Genomic DNA, 16302 nt, shown 5'->3' on the forward strand with positions numbered 1-16302 from the left:
ACAGGAGACGGATATATGGACCGCAGCTGGGTTCGGCTGCTGTAAACAGTGCGAGCTGTGACATGCGGGCGACAGGTGTTCGGCTGAGAAGACTGAAAGTAGAGCTCCACCACGGATCTAAATGTCAGGTGTAATAACAAGTTCGGTTTTGTGTACGATCAACCTGGACAGAGAATCTCAAAAATCAAAAAGTTCCCACGTCATAGATAGGCTTGAGCGACAATGGACGTAGCGTGATTACAGTTTTGTATCGAATACCGTCCACGTAAAATAGACATTGAAACTTTCCATAGGATCGTACTAGATTGAAACGGAAAAGATATTCGCGTCTCGTACTGGAGATATCTAAAAAATTACTGTAGCCCACGCCGAGTTCGGTATGAGCAGTAAATTACCTTTCGAAATTTCTGGAGACCCTATCGCAAGAGCCTTAGCAACTTATTGGACGACCCACAGTTAACGAAATCAATGTTTACAAAACACGAGTTCCATCAGTGCCGAATAGTGTGAGAGTTATCAAAATTGATCTACGGAAAGACACATCTTATCCTCCTCACACCTTATGTAGGAATTATGCGAGATGGAAATTTAATTTCTCCCTAGCTCTGAGAATAAACTAAACTTCATGTGCCCCACTGTAGCATACACTTTACGCAATGTTCATCAAATGTTTTCGTTCCTGCTTACTCACAGAAGGTGACAGGATTTGTTTGAAAAATAAAACAGTTTTTCCCATGATCAGCACGCCTTTGCCTAATAGAATTAATTCCTGTTTCCTTTCAGTACTTTTGTAATATAATGGTTTTAGAAAAATCTGTAATCCGCTAATATACGCTACCCTACCGAATGAGTGATTGTTCATTTCCTCAGAACAACACAATGACACATGTTTTCGATGTAGCAATGGATCTATATTCGACAACGATCTATGTAAGTTTATGTCATACAGAGTTGGAATTTATTTTCATTCTCAATTTAAGGGATATGGTACTGGTCTTAAGATTATATGAAATATCCGAGTTGTTCCCTAAATTTTTTTGGATGATTTTTCGTTTCCTATAGGGATGGTTGCCTTTTTCGTGTTTTATCTAAGGGATCACCATTTAACGATATAATTATGTTGAGCCTTTCTCTTACATTTTTAGCTTTGCTCTTCCTTTTTTAGGTTTCCTCTTACATTAATTGTATTTTAATTGTCATTTAAAGAACAACTGTCCATTTTCACGCTATCGTAAAAGATTTGAGTTAGCGTGGTGGTAAGAATGACTGAGTAGGCTGGAAGAAAGTGCGTGTTTTTTTTAAAAGCTTGATATTTATTTATTTATTTCATTTTAACCGCATTCATTCCTACCTACAACTGTACGGGCTCTGATAACCTTGCCGTTGATCATTCATCAACCACAAACTCTCTTTCTTTCTCTCCCTCTCTCCTCTCTCTCTCTCTCTCTCTCTCTCTCTGGGGAACGGTTGCAACGGCCTTCTTCTGGGTCTACTGGTGCGTTATAGCTATGCAGTGTCCCTTATATTTTGTTGTTATTGTTCACTGTGCATGCCATTACGTCATAATTTTATAAAGATAGTTCCTTTCATTGGTCACTTAAGGAGGAAGGAGAGGGAAATTTATTTTAATAGGTAATTGCGGTGGAGGGAGAGCGTAACCTTTGTTGTCTATTGGTTCTTGTGTTATGTGCCACGACTGGTGGCCACTGTCGAATGAAAAGTTGGCTGTTGTTCACCAAATGCCGGACGTTTGCCGCGCGGGGGCAGTTACTCGCCGGTAGTGCTCGTGCCTCGTGCTGGACTATTTTACTCGAGAGGACGATGGCTCTGAGCACTATGGGACTTAACTGCTGAGATCATCAGTCCCCTAGAACTTAGAACTACTTAAACCTAACTAACCTAAGGACATCACACACATCCATGCCCGAGGCAGGATTCGAACCTACGACTGTAGCGGTCGCGCGGTTCCAGACTGTAGCGCCTAGAACCGCTCGGCCACTCTGGCGGCTCGTGTTGACAAGTATGGTCTGTTGCGCTCTGATTGCTGCCAGCCAAGATGGGGCAAGTCTGAGTCCATCCTCTGTATTCCAGTTATTAGGGTGTTTAAGTATTTCGATGACCTCTCTGATTTTGCGTTTCGTCATAGCCGCCTGCTTGGCGACATAGATGTATCACTTCTGCAGCGTCGGCCGGGGTGGCCGAGCGGTTCTAGGCGCTACCGTCTGGAACCACGCGACCGCTACGGTCGCAGGTTCGAATCCTGCCACGGGCATGGATGTGTGTGATGTCCTTAGGTTAGTTAGGTTTAAGTAGTTCTAAGTTCTAGGGGACTTATGACCACAGCAGTTGAGTCCCATAGTGCTCAGAGCCATTTGAACCATTTTTTGAACTTCTGCAGCAAATGGAACTGGGTAATGTAGGGTAATGTGACGGGTTACGATTCCTGTGTTATCATGGGTACGGAAATCAACACAGCAGTACTATACCACCAGGACTAAGAATGCATTTCCCCGCTGTGTTGAAAGTTGCACGTGGCACTGAAATAGAAGTCAGTGGTTGACACGCATTAAAAATACGTATATGCATTCGCGGGAACAAGAGCCATAGTGGATGGACGTGAAGTCGTACATCTATCATGTTCTGTGGTGACTCCAACTGCGTCCTAAACCCCAAAGAGCAATCGGCTAGTTTTAACTGTTCTGAAGGGTTGTCTGTCTTAGTAAAAAGTGTGGATATAATTGATGCATGGGATCAATTCCATCCGGGACAACTGGATTATCCCTACGTGTCTCCAGTAGAAGCCGGCCGGATGGACAGAGCATACATGGAAAAATCCGTAATTTCACAAATGTAAACAATATAGAATTTAGGCCTGTAACTCTTTGTGCCCATGTTGCCTACCATGTCACCATAAAACATCGGCCATAGAACGTTTCCAACGGCAGAGGCAAATGGAAGTTAACAGTGACCTTTTACGAGGTCATTTTATAAAAACAGACTTTCGTGAGACTTCGGGACGGATGTTAGTGAATATTCCCATGTATAGAACAACAAAAGAGAGACTCATAAACAGGGTCACCAACGGGCATGGGATTGTATGTTATACACATTCGGATGTTAGAGTATTTACAAGCATTATACAACACTACGATAGTTTCGCAGAGAAAGTAGGCACTTGGCTTCAGCGGGTGGGTGTAATAGTATACCTTATCGGACAGCACAACGTAGAATGAAAAGAAAAGTGTTTGCTGGCTTTTGCCTGAGGACGATACAGTTAAAACGAATCCTTCCACAGAGAGGACTTGAAAAAGTAATAAAGGCCGCGTCAAAGCATGGAGCACAAGACACGGATGTCATACCTGTCAAACTGTACGACAAATATTGGGACATGATGGGACAAAAACTAACAGAAACGTTGAATGAATTTCGAGGATCACTGCTCCGAGCTGTTTCACGGAGGATATTATCATTTTATTGAAGAAATCCAATCCAGCGTTAATAAATTAATATCGCTCAGTAACCTTATTAAAGGAGGATTTCGAGCATATATACAAGACTCTTAAATGATAGGTTGAAATAAGCTATTTATCGTATTTCGTTAGGTCAATAACTAACGTATTGCCAGCATACACAGATTTGGTCCACTTAGATTAAGATTTGACAGTGAGTTTAACTCTTATAAATTTCGAAAGTGTCTACGATAAGGTTGAACGTAAATACGTGGTAGAGACATCCTTATTCATTATCGTTTTCTTGTGCCCCTGTCTCCCATCGGCGCAGGGTCGACGTGGTTATTAACGGACGTGGCACGGTTAATTTAAGAGGTGGCCGCGTGATCTGTCAGCGGAATTACGTGTTAGATTCGCTGATGGTATTTGGTTTCTATAATCACTGTGTACGTGTATGGGAAAATTGCATGTGTAGTACCTTGAATATAATCGAGTTGAGATAAACGTTAACAGCGCAGATAAAATGAAGAAGAGCTTTGAGAGAAAAGCATTCACTGCTTGAGCATTAAATCCCATAGCCATGGAGCTGCTCCGGAGCAAGACTCAAGAGAGTTTGTCGGGACCAACGTTTAGCGGGCCTACTTTCCATGTCCGCTCGAGAAACGTGTAAGCTCTCTGACGTTACTTACATGTTTCACAGTGGTGAAGCGTTTGGCCTTTGATACCAGTTCGACATTACGAGGGTACTCCTGTCTGTGTTGTCTGTACAGCAGTCATTCGTGGCCACGTGTGCATTTAGAGGGTTAAATACGCCTATGTAGGAGGTATAAGTACAATGGCAAATAATCAAGAAAAATTGAATATTTTAAGTGAAACCACTAAGGATTATGAACTGGAGAGTGGGACCAAAATGAAGTTACATATATCTCCCATCATAAGAGGATTGGAAGCTGAAAAGGTACCATGTCCAAATAACACATTTATCAAGAGAAACAAAAAACAGTTGTTTCTCTTTGTAAAAATTGAGAATGTATTCTAACTCAGATTTATGATGCAACCGCATCACTGCTAAAAAACGAGAAAAATTTCAAAATGAGCAATTTATTAACAAGTTCAAAGCACCATCCATGGAAATTGACTCGTTCTGTGTGTCAGTACATAAGTTTTTGTTTCAAGTGCAGTTAATACAGAGCGATTACGATTTTTCGTGACGATACACGATACGGGCAATGTTTTGACTTGTACAGCTGTAATCAACCACAAAAATTTCTCGCAGCTTTTAAATGTATTACAAGAGAATGACAAACCTAAATTCAAGAAAAAGAAATCTCAGTATCAACCTCTGTTCCATACACACGATGGTCATCCAGCTGTGACCCGCAGACCGCATACTGCCCGAACGAAGTATTCTTGCAGCCCGAGGTTCTCAGACGTATTTCATAATAATCTGTAGCACTAACAGCCAAATACAAAAATCTCAACTAACCATAAGAACTTCTTAAGAGCGTACTTTTCATGTTCAGTAGCAAAAAATTCCTAAACTCATTGGGAGAAATGGCAACAAAACGACTATTCACGCTCGTGTGTAGAATGTATCAGTGTGGCGAAATTCCATCTGACTTCCAGAAAAATTCATTCACACAGTTCCGAAGAGAGTTGAGAATGTGTTAAATTACGATCATTTTAGCTTTAGGAGAGGCAGAGAGGCAATTCTGACGTAGCAGTTGATAATGGAAGCAAGACTAAAGAAAATAAAGGAACGTTCATAGGATCTGTCGACCTGGAAATATCGTTCGACAGCGTAAAATAGTGCAAGATGTTCGAAATTCTGAGGAAAGTAGTGGCGAGCTATAGGGAGAGACTGGTAATATACAATAGGTACAACAGCCAGAGGGAATAGTAACAGTGGACAACCAAGAGCGCAGTACTCGGATTTAAAAGGGTACACGAGAGGGACGTAGTCTTTCGCCCCTGCTGTTCAATCTGCAATCTGTACTTCGAGGAAGCAATGATGGAAATAAAAGAAAGGTTCATGTGTGGAATCAAAATTCAAGGAGAAAGGATGTCAATGATACGATTCGCTTATGACATGTCCTGAGTGGAAGTGAAAAAGATTTAGAGGATCTGCTGAATGGGAGAACAATCTAAGGAGTACAGAATATGGACTGAGAGTAATTCGAAGAAAGACGAAAGTAATGAGAAATAGCTGAAATGAGAATAGCGAGAAACTTAGTATTATGATTGATGGTCAGGAAGTAGATGCAGTTTAACAATTCTGCTACCTAGGTTGTAAAATAACCAATGACCGACGGAGGAAGGAGAATATCAGTTGCCGAATAGCATTGGTGAAAAGGGCGTTCCTGGCCATGAGAAGTCTACTAGTATGAAATATAGGCCTTGATTTAAGGAAGAAATTTCTGAGAAAGTGCGTTTGGAAGACAGAATTGTAAGGGTATGAAACACGGACTGTGGGAAAACTAGAACAGAAGATAATCGAAGCCTTTGAGATGTGGTGCTACAGACGAATGTTGAAAATTAGGTGGACTTATAAGGTAAGAAATGAGGAGGTACTGCACAGATTTGGAGAGGAGAGGAATTTGTGGAAAACTCTGACAAGGCGAAGGGACATGATGATAGGACATCTGTTAAGACATCAGGGAATAATTTCCATGGTACTAGAGGGAGCTGTAGATGGAAAAAAACTGTAGAGGAAGACAGAGATGGTAATACATCTAGCAATGAATTGAGGATGTTGCGACCGAACCGCTGAATCTTTCCATCAGTAAATGGGGTATGTTCTCCACTGACTCGGTTGTTTTAACCCCCTCCACTGACGGAATGACCCACTTCCCAATTCCGTATGTATAAAACCAATACGGACTTGTAGCTGTCACGCCTTTGCGCTTACTGCTACGTATTTTAACTGTAAATAGCTCAGTCCCAATGGTAAGAGGCAGTAGTGAATTCACGTAGTTAATATTTGAATCCAGCACAGCTGCCACAAGCTCAGCTCACTTTTACTCCACTCCTACCCTCGCCATTGCACCACATTAACTAGGTGCTACGTGGACCTTGCTAAATTCACTTGCGTATACATTTTTGACCGTTACTCGCCAGTATTTACCTAATGATTAGTACACTCCTAACCGGACTATTTCCCTAAGAGCTGTGATGATTGAACGGGTTCGATCCACGGCCTACAGTGCCCTACAGTTCACACGGTAACACTGCCTACCTGACCCACTTAACTTGGTAGTGAGCTTATGTATCCAATCACCACTGCTAGCAGCACGACGAGAGCAGCAGACTTACCGTCGAATCCTCCTGAAAATACTTATAACTACGGTCGCCAGCTCTGAAGGAGCAAAAGAATTTATCAATTTTTGGGCTCGTTTCAAAGTGAAATGGCTTGAGTTGAATTTAAACTTAATTCTGAATATTACTATTTCTGATCATTCTAGATGATTCTACAAAGCAAATACTCTCTCAATTTCTGTGAGTTGGCTTGGTAATTACTACCAATACAGGTTATGCAACTTCGGTTAACAAAATTCTATTCTTCAACTTATTTAATGATTTTGGATATTACTCTTTGGACCATTGATACAGAATTAGTTAAGTGACTTTACTTGAAAGGTTGCTCACAAAAATTTAAGTAACTGTAAATAGGCGACTCATTCTGGTGTGACCATTGCTCTTTTCAACATTCTTATACGCTAAAGTATTCTACAACCAAAAGAGTTGTAAATGAAAGAGGTGATGGTGGCCTCAGTCTGATTTCACTATACTATGTTTGAGGTTGCTACACTTTACAATGAACAACATGCGTCGTAATTTTACTCATTACTATATTCTGTCCTCTGCACTTGCATAAAAGAAAACTGGTATTCTCCTTTTACATGTATACAAAGTTTGACTTAACAATTGCAAGCAGTCTTGCCTTGGGTAGATGTGTCGGTGCTGGTGGTGAGATGCATGTGGCTAACGCAGCTCTTCACGCCTCATGCCCTTAATGGCGGCTGGAACTATGAGCTGTAGCACTCGTATAAGCTACTGCACGTCCGCCATAAAATCTGGGCACAGGAACTCTTACAATCAGCCCCAGTGGCATAGAGGCGGCTTCAACAACCATTCGTCGCGTTTTACTCCAAAAAGGCGACGATATTCGCCTCTTCGCTGTTGCACAATCACTTTTGCGTGAGCACAGTTACGCACGTCTGATCACGTCAACACTCCCCAGGCCATTCCATTGTTCAGTCCCTGTGTCTCCAGCTACCCCTAGCTACGCTCGTATCACCAAGAGTGGGGGCGTTCCCCTACCACCTTTTTACCGAAATCATTTAGTATTTAAGAATATTTATATTTACTACCCTGGAGTCCATACCAGTCATAATAATTTACTACTAGCGCTTTACAATATTAAATTATACAGTAATAACTTATAATTACCAAGAAAAAGAATACATTTGACTCTGAGAGCTTAGTGCATTGTCTGACAGGCAGCGCTAATTCCCAGTTTCGCCAATAGATGGCATCAGGGTGCACTCCCTGGCAGTCTCACACAAGCGCGCCCGTTTCCGACGCGCGGGCTCCAAATTACTGTCAGCCCACCATCATTTCAGTTCCGTTACAATGTACACTAATGGCTATTAAAATTGCTACACCACGAGGATGATGTGCTAAAGACGCGAAATTTAACCGACAGGAAGAAGATGCTGTGATATGCAAAAGATTAGCTTTTCAGAGCATTCACACAAGATTGGCGCCGGTGGCGACACCTAGAACGAGATGACATGAGGAAAGTTTCCAACCGATTTCTCATACACAAACAGCAGTTGACCGTCGATGCCCGGTGAAACGTTGTTGTGATGCTTCGGGTAAGGAGGAGAAATGCGTACCATCACGCTTCCGACTGTGATAAAGGTCGGAAAGTAGCCTATCGCGATTGCGGTTTATCGTATCGCGACATTGATGCTCGCGTTGGTCGAGATCCAATGACTGTTAGCAGAATATGGAATCGGTGGTTTCAGGAGGATAATACGGAACGCCGTGCTGGATCCCAATGGCCTCGTATCACTAGCAGTCGAGATGACAGGCATCTTATCCGCATGGCTGTGAAGGATCGTGCAGCCACGTCTCGATCTCTGAGTCAACAGATGGGGATGTTTGCAAGACAATAACCATCTGCTCGAACAGTTCGACGACGTTTGAAGCAGCATTGACTATCAGCTCGGAAACCATGGCTGCGGTTACCTTTGACGCTGCATCACAGACAGGAGCGCCTTCGATGGTGTACTCAACGACGAACCTGGGTGTACGAATGGCAAAACGTCATTTTTTCTGATGAATCCAGGTTCTGTTTACAGCACTTTGGAAGCGTGTATTCATCATCAGCATACTGGCGTATCACCCAGCGTGATGGTATGGGGTGCCATTGGTTACACGTCTCGGTGGCCTCTTGTTCGCAATGACGGCACTTTGAACAGTGGACGTTACATTTGAGATGTGTTACGACCCGTGGCTCTACCCTTCAGTCGATCCCTACGAAACCCTACATTTCAGCAGGATAATGCACGACCGCATGCTGCAGGTGCTGTACGGGCCTTTGTGGATACAGAAGCGTGAGGCGCGATCTGTACCGGGAGATCGATCAACACGTAGTATTCTGTACAAAATTTGTGAACTCAAATGGAAATCCCTCGAGCGAAGATGACGTCCTTATCGTGAAACAATTTTGAGAAAATTTAGAGAACCGGCATTTGAAGATAATTACAGAGACATTGAAATGCTGTCAATGTACGATTCACGTTTGGACCAGGAAGGGAAGACGAGAGAAATTAGAGCTTGTACGGAGGGATAGACGCAGTCGTTTTTCTTTCACTCCATTTGCGAGTGGAACACAAGACGAATTAACTACTTGAGGTACGAGCTACCCGCCGCCATTCTGTGAATTTCTAAAGCGCTCCAGGGAAATGCCGGGATGATTCATTTGAAAGTGCGCGGCCGAGTTCCTTCCCCAACCTTAAATAGATCCTAGTTTGTCCTCCGTCACTAATGAGCTAGATGTAGACGAAACAAACAATTATCTCTCTTCCTTCTTTCCTTTACCTCTAGGTACCTGTAACGCTATACAAATTACAAATCGCATGTAGAATAGCACGTCAGTGTTGCACAAGATACCTCGGTGGCTTTCAGGAAGGCGAGTTGCCACAGGTAATCCTCCAGATCCTCGTCAAGCTGAAAGTTTCTTCTCAAGAAGAATGGCGCTATTGGTGCCTCACATGTCGCCTTTAAAAGAATTGTATCTCACAGCATGTAATAATCACTGTTCGCATTTATATTACTTGTTTTATGCCAAACTGACATCCCATTTATATATTACAAATTATTTCTAAGTTCCAACACGAATTATTTATCCGAAACGCTGTTTGTTACTCCCTCTTTTACCGGTTTGCTACATTTTAGATACACTTCGACACTTTTTTCTTTTATTTTGTTAGTTTTACTAAGATTCCTCGGTGGACTGAAGCAATTGCAGTCTGGAAACTGTGCGCCCAGTCACTTTCTGACAGCTGTCCAACTTTACTCACTAACAGTTGAATACTTACCAGGAAACGCAACTTTCCGGTTGGCGGCACGGCATACGGGATACCCAAAAAGGCCGTGTAAGAGGTGTTGTAGACGCTCGTGGCTGTGGTTCCTCGTAGTGTTCCCTGCTCTACGGTCACCAGCATATCTGCTCCCTGCAACAGGAGTGAATTTCACATGGGTATGAGAATGAGATAAAAAATCTCCGTTACCAATTTCGCCAAAATGTAAATAAACTCATTACCTCGATCATTAAGCCTGGAATGTTTCAGTAAATAAAATTCAAAACTCCTAAGAGAGAATCAATGCCACACTGACCCTTACTTTTGAAGACATGAGGTGAATACAGATTGTAACTTCTTTGAAGTTACTGGATAAAGTAAAACTCTGAGGACTGCTCATGAATCATGCTTGGGTAGCTCAGCAGGTTAAATAGCACGCAAACCGCAAGTAGCGTTTGGCCACTTTTTCATCGGAGTTGCTAGACACGCTAACTTTTCCTCCTCGAAACGGTGCCCTCGGTCATGTTAACGTCCATGCAAAAGCGGCTGTCGTTTATGTAATTACGATGGTTAAATCACAGACCCGTCACCTAACCGGGTTAAGCGGCAGCCTGACTGATGAACTGGCCCCTCCCTCCCGAGTAGGGTCCATTGCAGTAGCACACATTTCCGCCTCCATCTCACACGCCATCACCTCTCTTTCATCGAATACCATTATGTCCATACCGACTTGCCTTGTACCAGGAACCCACGGGACGTGACATGTGTCGCCTAATGATACGATATGATACTTCGAATGTGGTGGAAAGCCGATTCATATGGCCGCATGGCCCGTGGTCGGGCGTTGAGTTCACTATGTCCTCCTTGACACGAACGCTCATGGGACCTGGTATCTAATGTTACGCTAAATACATGACACATCTTCATCCACATGCCATTAACATGACAGATTCGCAGCTTTCCCCCAGTCATGAACGCCCATTGAAATGTGCATCCTCTGCAGATGTGTGGCAGCTGGTTCAGAAAATGCTTGCCTCTCGTCTACGTACGGCTCCCAATGCCATTGCACAGAAGACACTTCTGTTCCCTGCTGAAACTTATTTATACGAAGACTAAAGCGGTGATCCGGATAAAAGGTGTATCAATCTCTTCCTTGTTCCATTTAGGAGATAAAGAGTGTCCTTGGTTTTTTAACATTCTTGCAAGATCGATTTACGTTTCTCATCCATAATCTGCGAAACGTTTTGGATAGCTCATTGTTTAAACCCGCCCCCCCCTCCCCCCACCTGCATCTGGGGTGTCCTGGGTATTAATAGGTGCTTCCAATGTTAGAGTGTAATAGCAGGACTCCGACCAGTGTATCGGTAAAATGGAATATTCTTAGAGAAGACGTTAGTGTAACATGCTAGATTGACTTGGGATTCTGAGTGCACCTACCCACAAGTTGGTGGCGTGCGAACGCCATTTTGTTTGTTTCCACAAGAATGAATTTTTAATTCCATTTATGTTTTGTTTGTTATTAACGCTAACTGCACATCATTATTCTTCAACTGGAGGTCGTCTTATTTAGTTGTTTATCATTTGGAGGAAAAAAGGAAAGAAAGAATGAAGGGCGGTAGAGCACTTCCCCGCGAAGGGCAAAGGTCCCGAGTTCGAGTCTCGGTCCGGCACATAGTTTTAATCTGATAGGAAGTTTCATATCAGAACACACTCCACTGCAGAGTGAAAATTTCAACCATGAATTTTCGTTGTTTACGAGCCGCAAAAATTAGGCGTACAAATTAATGCTTCCGGTGTATTACATAACGTAAAAATGTAATTAATTCCACTCAAATTAAGAACTCGTTTGTCACATAACTTCAATCATTTTGTTCTCTTCAGTTAGCACCCCTGTGCAGTGAAACATCTACATATTTGCCGTAGTTCATGTGTCCACTACAGCTGACTTCATATTTTCTGTCAAGTGATTTCCTTCCGAATAATTTATATGCCGCCTCACGTTATTCTTGAGCAGAAGCAGACTTGATCTCTTAATTTTAAAAATTCTGAAGGCTATCGAAGTGATCTGTAGTAAATAGGAGAAGTCTTAGGTCTCATGCTCAGTGAGACATGTTCATTTTGTTTCTCAGAATTATTTTTGTGTCCAATGTGTAGTATTGCTTACATATTGTAAGGTTTGTAGCAGAAAATTTCATCTTAACGGCAATTCATTTATTATATCCCTCTCTGCTTTGAAGATATTGGGTTAGAAACGTAATATGTTAGAGACAGTAGTTCTGAACAAATGTGAGGATTTGAGTGAGGATCAGTGGGGTAAAAACAACTTCGTAAGAATATAAAATTATACGAATACCGAATTATGTTTACGTGTCCTGGGCATAAAATGAATGCAAACTCTCGTTTCTTACGTACAAGTCCCATCCAAAGGATCAAGCGAGATCAGCCAGCAATTAGATATTGATTCACATATTTTTCATAAAAACGTGAGCTCTGACAAAAATCTAACATTATCCACGTGAAATAAAACCGCAAGCACTTTGAATGTCAATGTAACGTAAGTACGCAAAGGCAGTGCATTCCGGGATCCATCTCAGTATAATTCTAGACGATGTATTTTCAACATGCCCATTTCCGTTTCAAAAGACAAATCTTCCATAATAAGCAAGTTGACACGCCGATGCTACAGCAAATGCAAGAGCAGAGTGCGCCGCTTCGTATACTGTCCATGCGGTCTTTGCTAACCCAGCCTCCCTGATAAGCAATAGGTACTATTGGCTGGTTCACTTCATAGTTTAAGCTCCTTGCTTATAATTTGCGTTACAGTTTCGTCCAAAGGTAAAGTTCTTCTTCCACATAGGTGTAAGACTAAGGCTCTGTGAGACACGCTAGTGTTTATCGTTGTGCATATGAATACATTACATTAAACGTTTCAACAGAAGACCACTTTTATTATAACACGTAAAGAATCAGGAACACGAACATGTCTGTATTGTCATCAAACTAATCAGGTATCTTACTCTTCGTTCTCTAAAGCCTTTTAAGGCATTTCTTGTACAAGTGCAAAAGCGTCATTTTGCATAATCCATATAAACGTTTTCAACACCATTGTGACGATTTTATCATGTTGTGAAAATTCCCGGAATTATGAATCTTTCCCAGATATTACTGCCAACAAAGTTTACGAGTAATAAAACTAATTTTCAGTTTTCTTTCTACGTGAAATGTCTATAGCATTTCGAACAAATTGCTTTATGAAAGTATTTTACGAAATCCGTGAGACGCAGCCATCTGTGTTGGCTAATAAACAATATAGTAAAGAAGTTCATATAGACTATTATTTAAAACGTCATGTCAGATTCATATGGTCACGTTATTACCACGGCCTCATCAGAAATACTTGACATCAAAAGAACAAACAAGTCTTCACAACCAAGAGGTGGCCCATCAATAGTTATTTCATATCTGATGCACGACCTCTTGAGTACGAACACCTCTTTTCTTCTACTGATGTTCAGCACCTCTGAAGCGCTTACTTAAATAAAATTGCTCTGTGGATACAGCATGACATAATGTAAATAAGATACGAAATTTTGTACTGTGATGGTGGTTGGTATCCGAAACCAGTAGTGATAATATAGGATAAATAGACGTCCGTGTAACATGCACTTTATAAAATACTTTAAATCTGTTGGCAATCGCCTTCTAAACGTTGGGACGTTGATCTTATAATGCCACCTGTTGACTCTGCGTCCACCACTCCAGCTACGAGCCTCAGAGTGTCCGACACTCAGGGTTACTTGGTAGAGGGAATCAACTAGTTGTCTGGTGTGTCCACCTAAAAGCCCTGCCACAGTGAACCTAATCCCTAAATTCAGCACGATCTTAAATCCTTCCTCCCTCCATCCCTCCCGCCCCCCTCCTCCACCCCCAGTCTACCTCTCTTCTCGCCACCACCACTCGGTGCACTCCAACATTCTTCCTAAAGTTCTTACATACATCTACTAAGGATGCCCCATTGTGGCTAATTACTATGCCACCACTGACAGAAACTCCACTCTGTGATAACAATACCTTCAGCTCATTACCCATAACCTACCATCCTATATCAAAGTCGCTACCATATCATTCATCGATTCCACACACTTCGTGTTGCTTTACTAGCCAGCACCCTGCTCTTCACTGTTGAAATCACCCCCTCTCCTTCCTCTAATACCATGGCCTTTCCGCTGTTGAACATTACTTTTCCCAACTCCCAACAGACTGCATGACCAACTACATCCTCACCCACATTTAATTCTCTTTTGAAGGCATCATCTACAACAAACATGCAGTACAGAAATTGGCATCTCATCCTGTGCCAGTCGATTCGAGGATCATCTAGAGGAATCCTTTCTAAACACTCAGAATCCAATTCAGATTCATTGAGGACATATTCTTGGTCTGAAGGTGAGGCCAATCTATGCAAATTCCTTCAGACCTAAACGCCTTTTTCCCCATTTAATTTATGTGGTCGTCCTCTGCCGAACAAGCCACAACGATGGATAGATCAGTACCTCCATCCACATAAAAACAATTTGTCACCAACAACACTTCCACTTCAACAGTTGTCACCCATTCAGTACTAAGAAGTTCCTTCCATACATCCTCGACATCCATAGTAAAAGCATCTGCAGTGACGAGCAGTCACGTTTCAAATATGCCAAGTGTTTCACTGGCACTTTCACATATCGAAATTACCCTACCCAACTTGTCCATAAACAGGCGACTTGCCTCACATAACCTATCACCCCCACCCCACGTACCCTTTGACCAGCGACGAAGGAGCATTCCTCTCTTGACTCAGGACCACCCAGTACTGGAGCAAATGAATCACATTCTCTGCCAGGTTTCGACTACCACTCATCATGCCCTGAAATGAATAATATCATCCCCACTATCCTCCCAACCCCATTTACAGTTGTACTCCCCCACCCACTTAACGTACACAATACCCTTATCAGCCTCTACTCTAATCCTGCACCTAACCCCTTGCTCCATGACTCGTATCCCTGCAGTAGACCTAGATGCGAGACTTGTTCTACACATCCTGCCAGTACCACATACTCCAACCCTACCACAGGCATCTTGTAACTCATCAGATTTAGGGTCCCCTATGAAAGAAAGCAGCCAAGTGACCTTCCATCTCAGCTGCCACCACTGTGCTGCATCCTATGTGTGCATAACTACTGACAAGCTGCATGTCTTAATGACTGGTCGAACTGTGCCCAATACTAAACATGCCTTCTATCGTACCTACACACACATTTAGTACTTTCCCCTCTCCACATGTCCCCCTGTCTCGCCCCTGCACCCTCACCACAGCCACTGCACTTAGCAATCTATCCTGTCCTGACCACCTCTCTCTGCGTTCCCTCAGGCAGCACTAGCAGAGTCTCCAGTCCTATCCTGCTGTCCCTCCCCTCCCCATCCCTCACTTAATACCAAAGCTCCACCCTCACTTAATACCAAAGCACCACCCCAGCCAGATTAGTGTTCATATACAAGACATGCAGCAACAATTGGGTATTAGTTCCTGGATACAGTGACCATGTGTGTGTGAGCTGCGCTTGTGTGAAAGTTTAAATGTGAGTTGTTTCCTACTTTGGAAGATGGAATTTGTCCAGAAGCCTCCTTATTCAACATCCTTTTTCACAGCATCTATGTGCGACTTAGCACCCCATACATGAGGCGGGTAGCAATCTGTCCTTATTGTTTTTATTCCATCACGGACCTTACATCATTTGAAATGCATTATTTAGTTCACTTTTCGAACTGTCAGTCGTTTACACTGTAGTAGTGGATAAGATAATGTCTTACATTGGCGAAAGCTGCAAAGACGAGGAGGTTTAATGATGCACTCGATGATAGGCTTGGCTCCATAACTGATGGTGTCTCCCACCGACAGGGACCACTTGCATAGTGAAAAGAGAACTATCAAGAGATGGGTAGTGAAGTTGACTGGACAGGAGGAATTCTTATGCTGACATCTGCTTGAAGTGGGTGTAAAGTGATTTGATAACCTCAGCATGTGTTGTTCTGCTATAACTTGAGATACTCTTGAGTTAAGAAGGGACGGGATAGGAGGAGCTAGGCTGCTTGACACAAGTCTGAAAAGCTGTATAATACTGGGGTAAAGATGGTCATGAATAAGGTTTATGAAGAACTGTCGTCCCACACGATGCATAAGGGGGGAAGGGTGACTCCAATTTCTCTTTTATAAAATG

At 42.6% G+C, this 16302-nt stretch overlaps 1 protein-coding gene across 4 annotated transcripts in view; it reads right to left on the reverse strand.

Moving 5' to 3' along the window:
- The window catches only part of LOC126175411 (cholinesterase-like), a 411608-nt gene that overhangs the window by 110755 nt on the left and 284551 nt on the right, over nucleotides 1–16302 (reverse strand). For all 4 annotated transcript variants that reach the window (XM_049922209.1, XM_049922208.1, XM_049922206.1 and 1 more), the window contains one exon: nucleotides 10058–10192. In XM_049922209.1, the coding sequence (XP_049778166.1) occupies nucleotides 10058–10183 (126 nt within the window). In that variant the 5' untranslated portion in view covers nucleotides 10184–10192. The remainder of the gene's footprint in view (nucleotides 1–10057; nucleotides 10193–16302) is intronic.

Source organism: Schistocerca cancellata, chromosome 3, assembly GCF_023864275.1.
Source record: "Schistocerca cancellata isolate TAMUIC-IGC-003103 chromosome 3, iqSchCanc2.1, whole genome shotgun sequence".
NCBI lineage: Eukaryota > Metazoa > Arthropoda > Insecta > Orthoptera > Acrididae > Schistocerca > Schistocerca cancellata.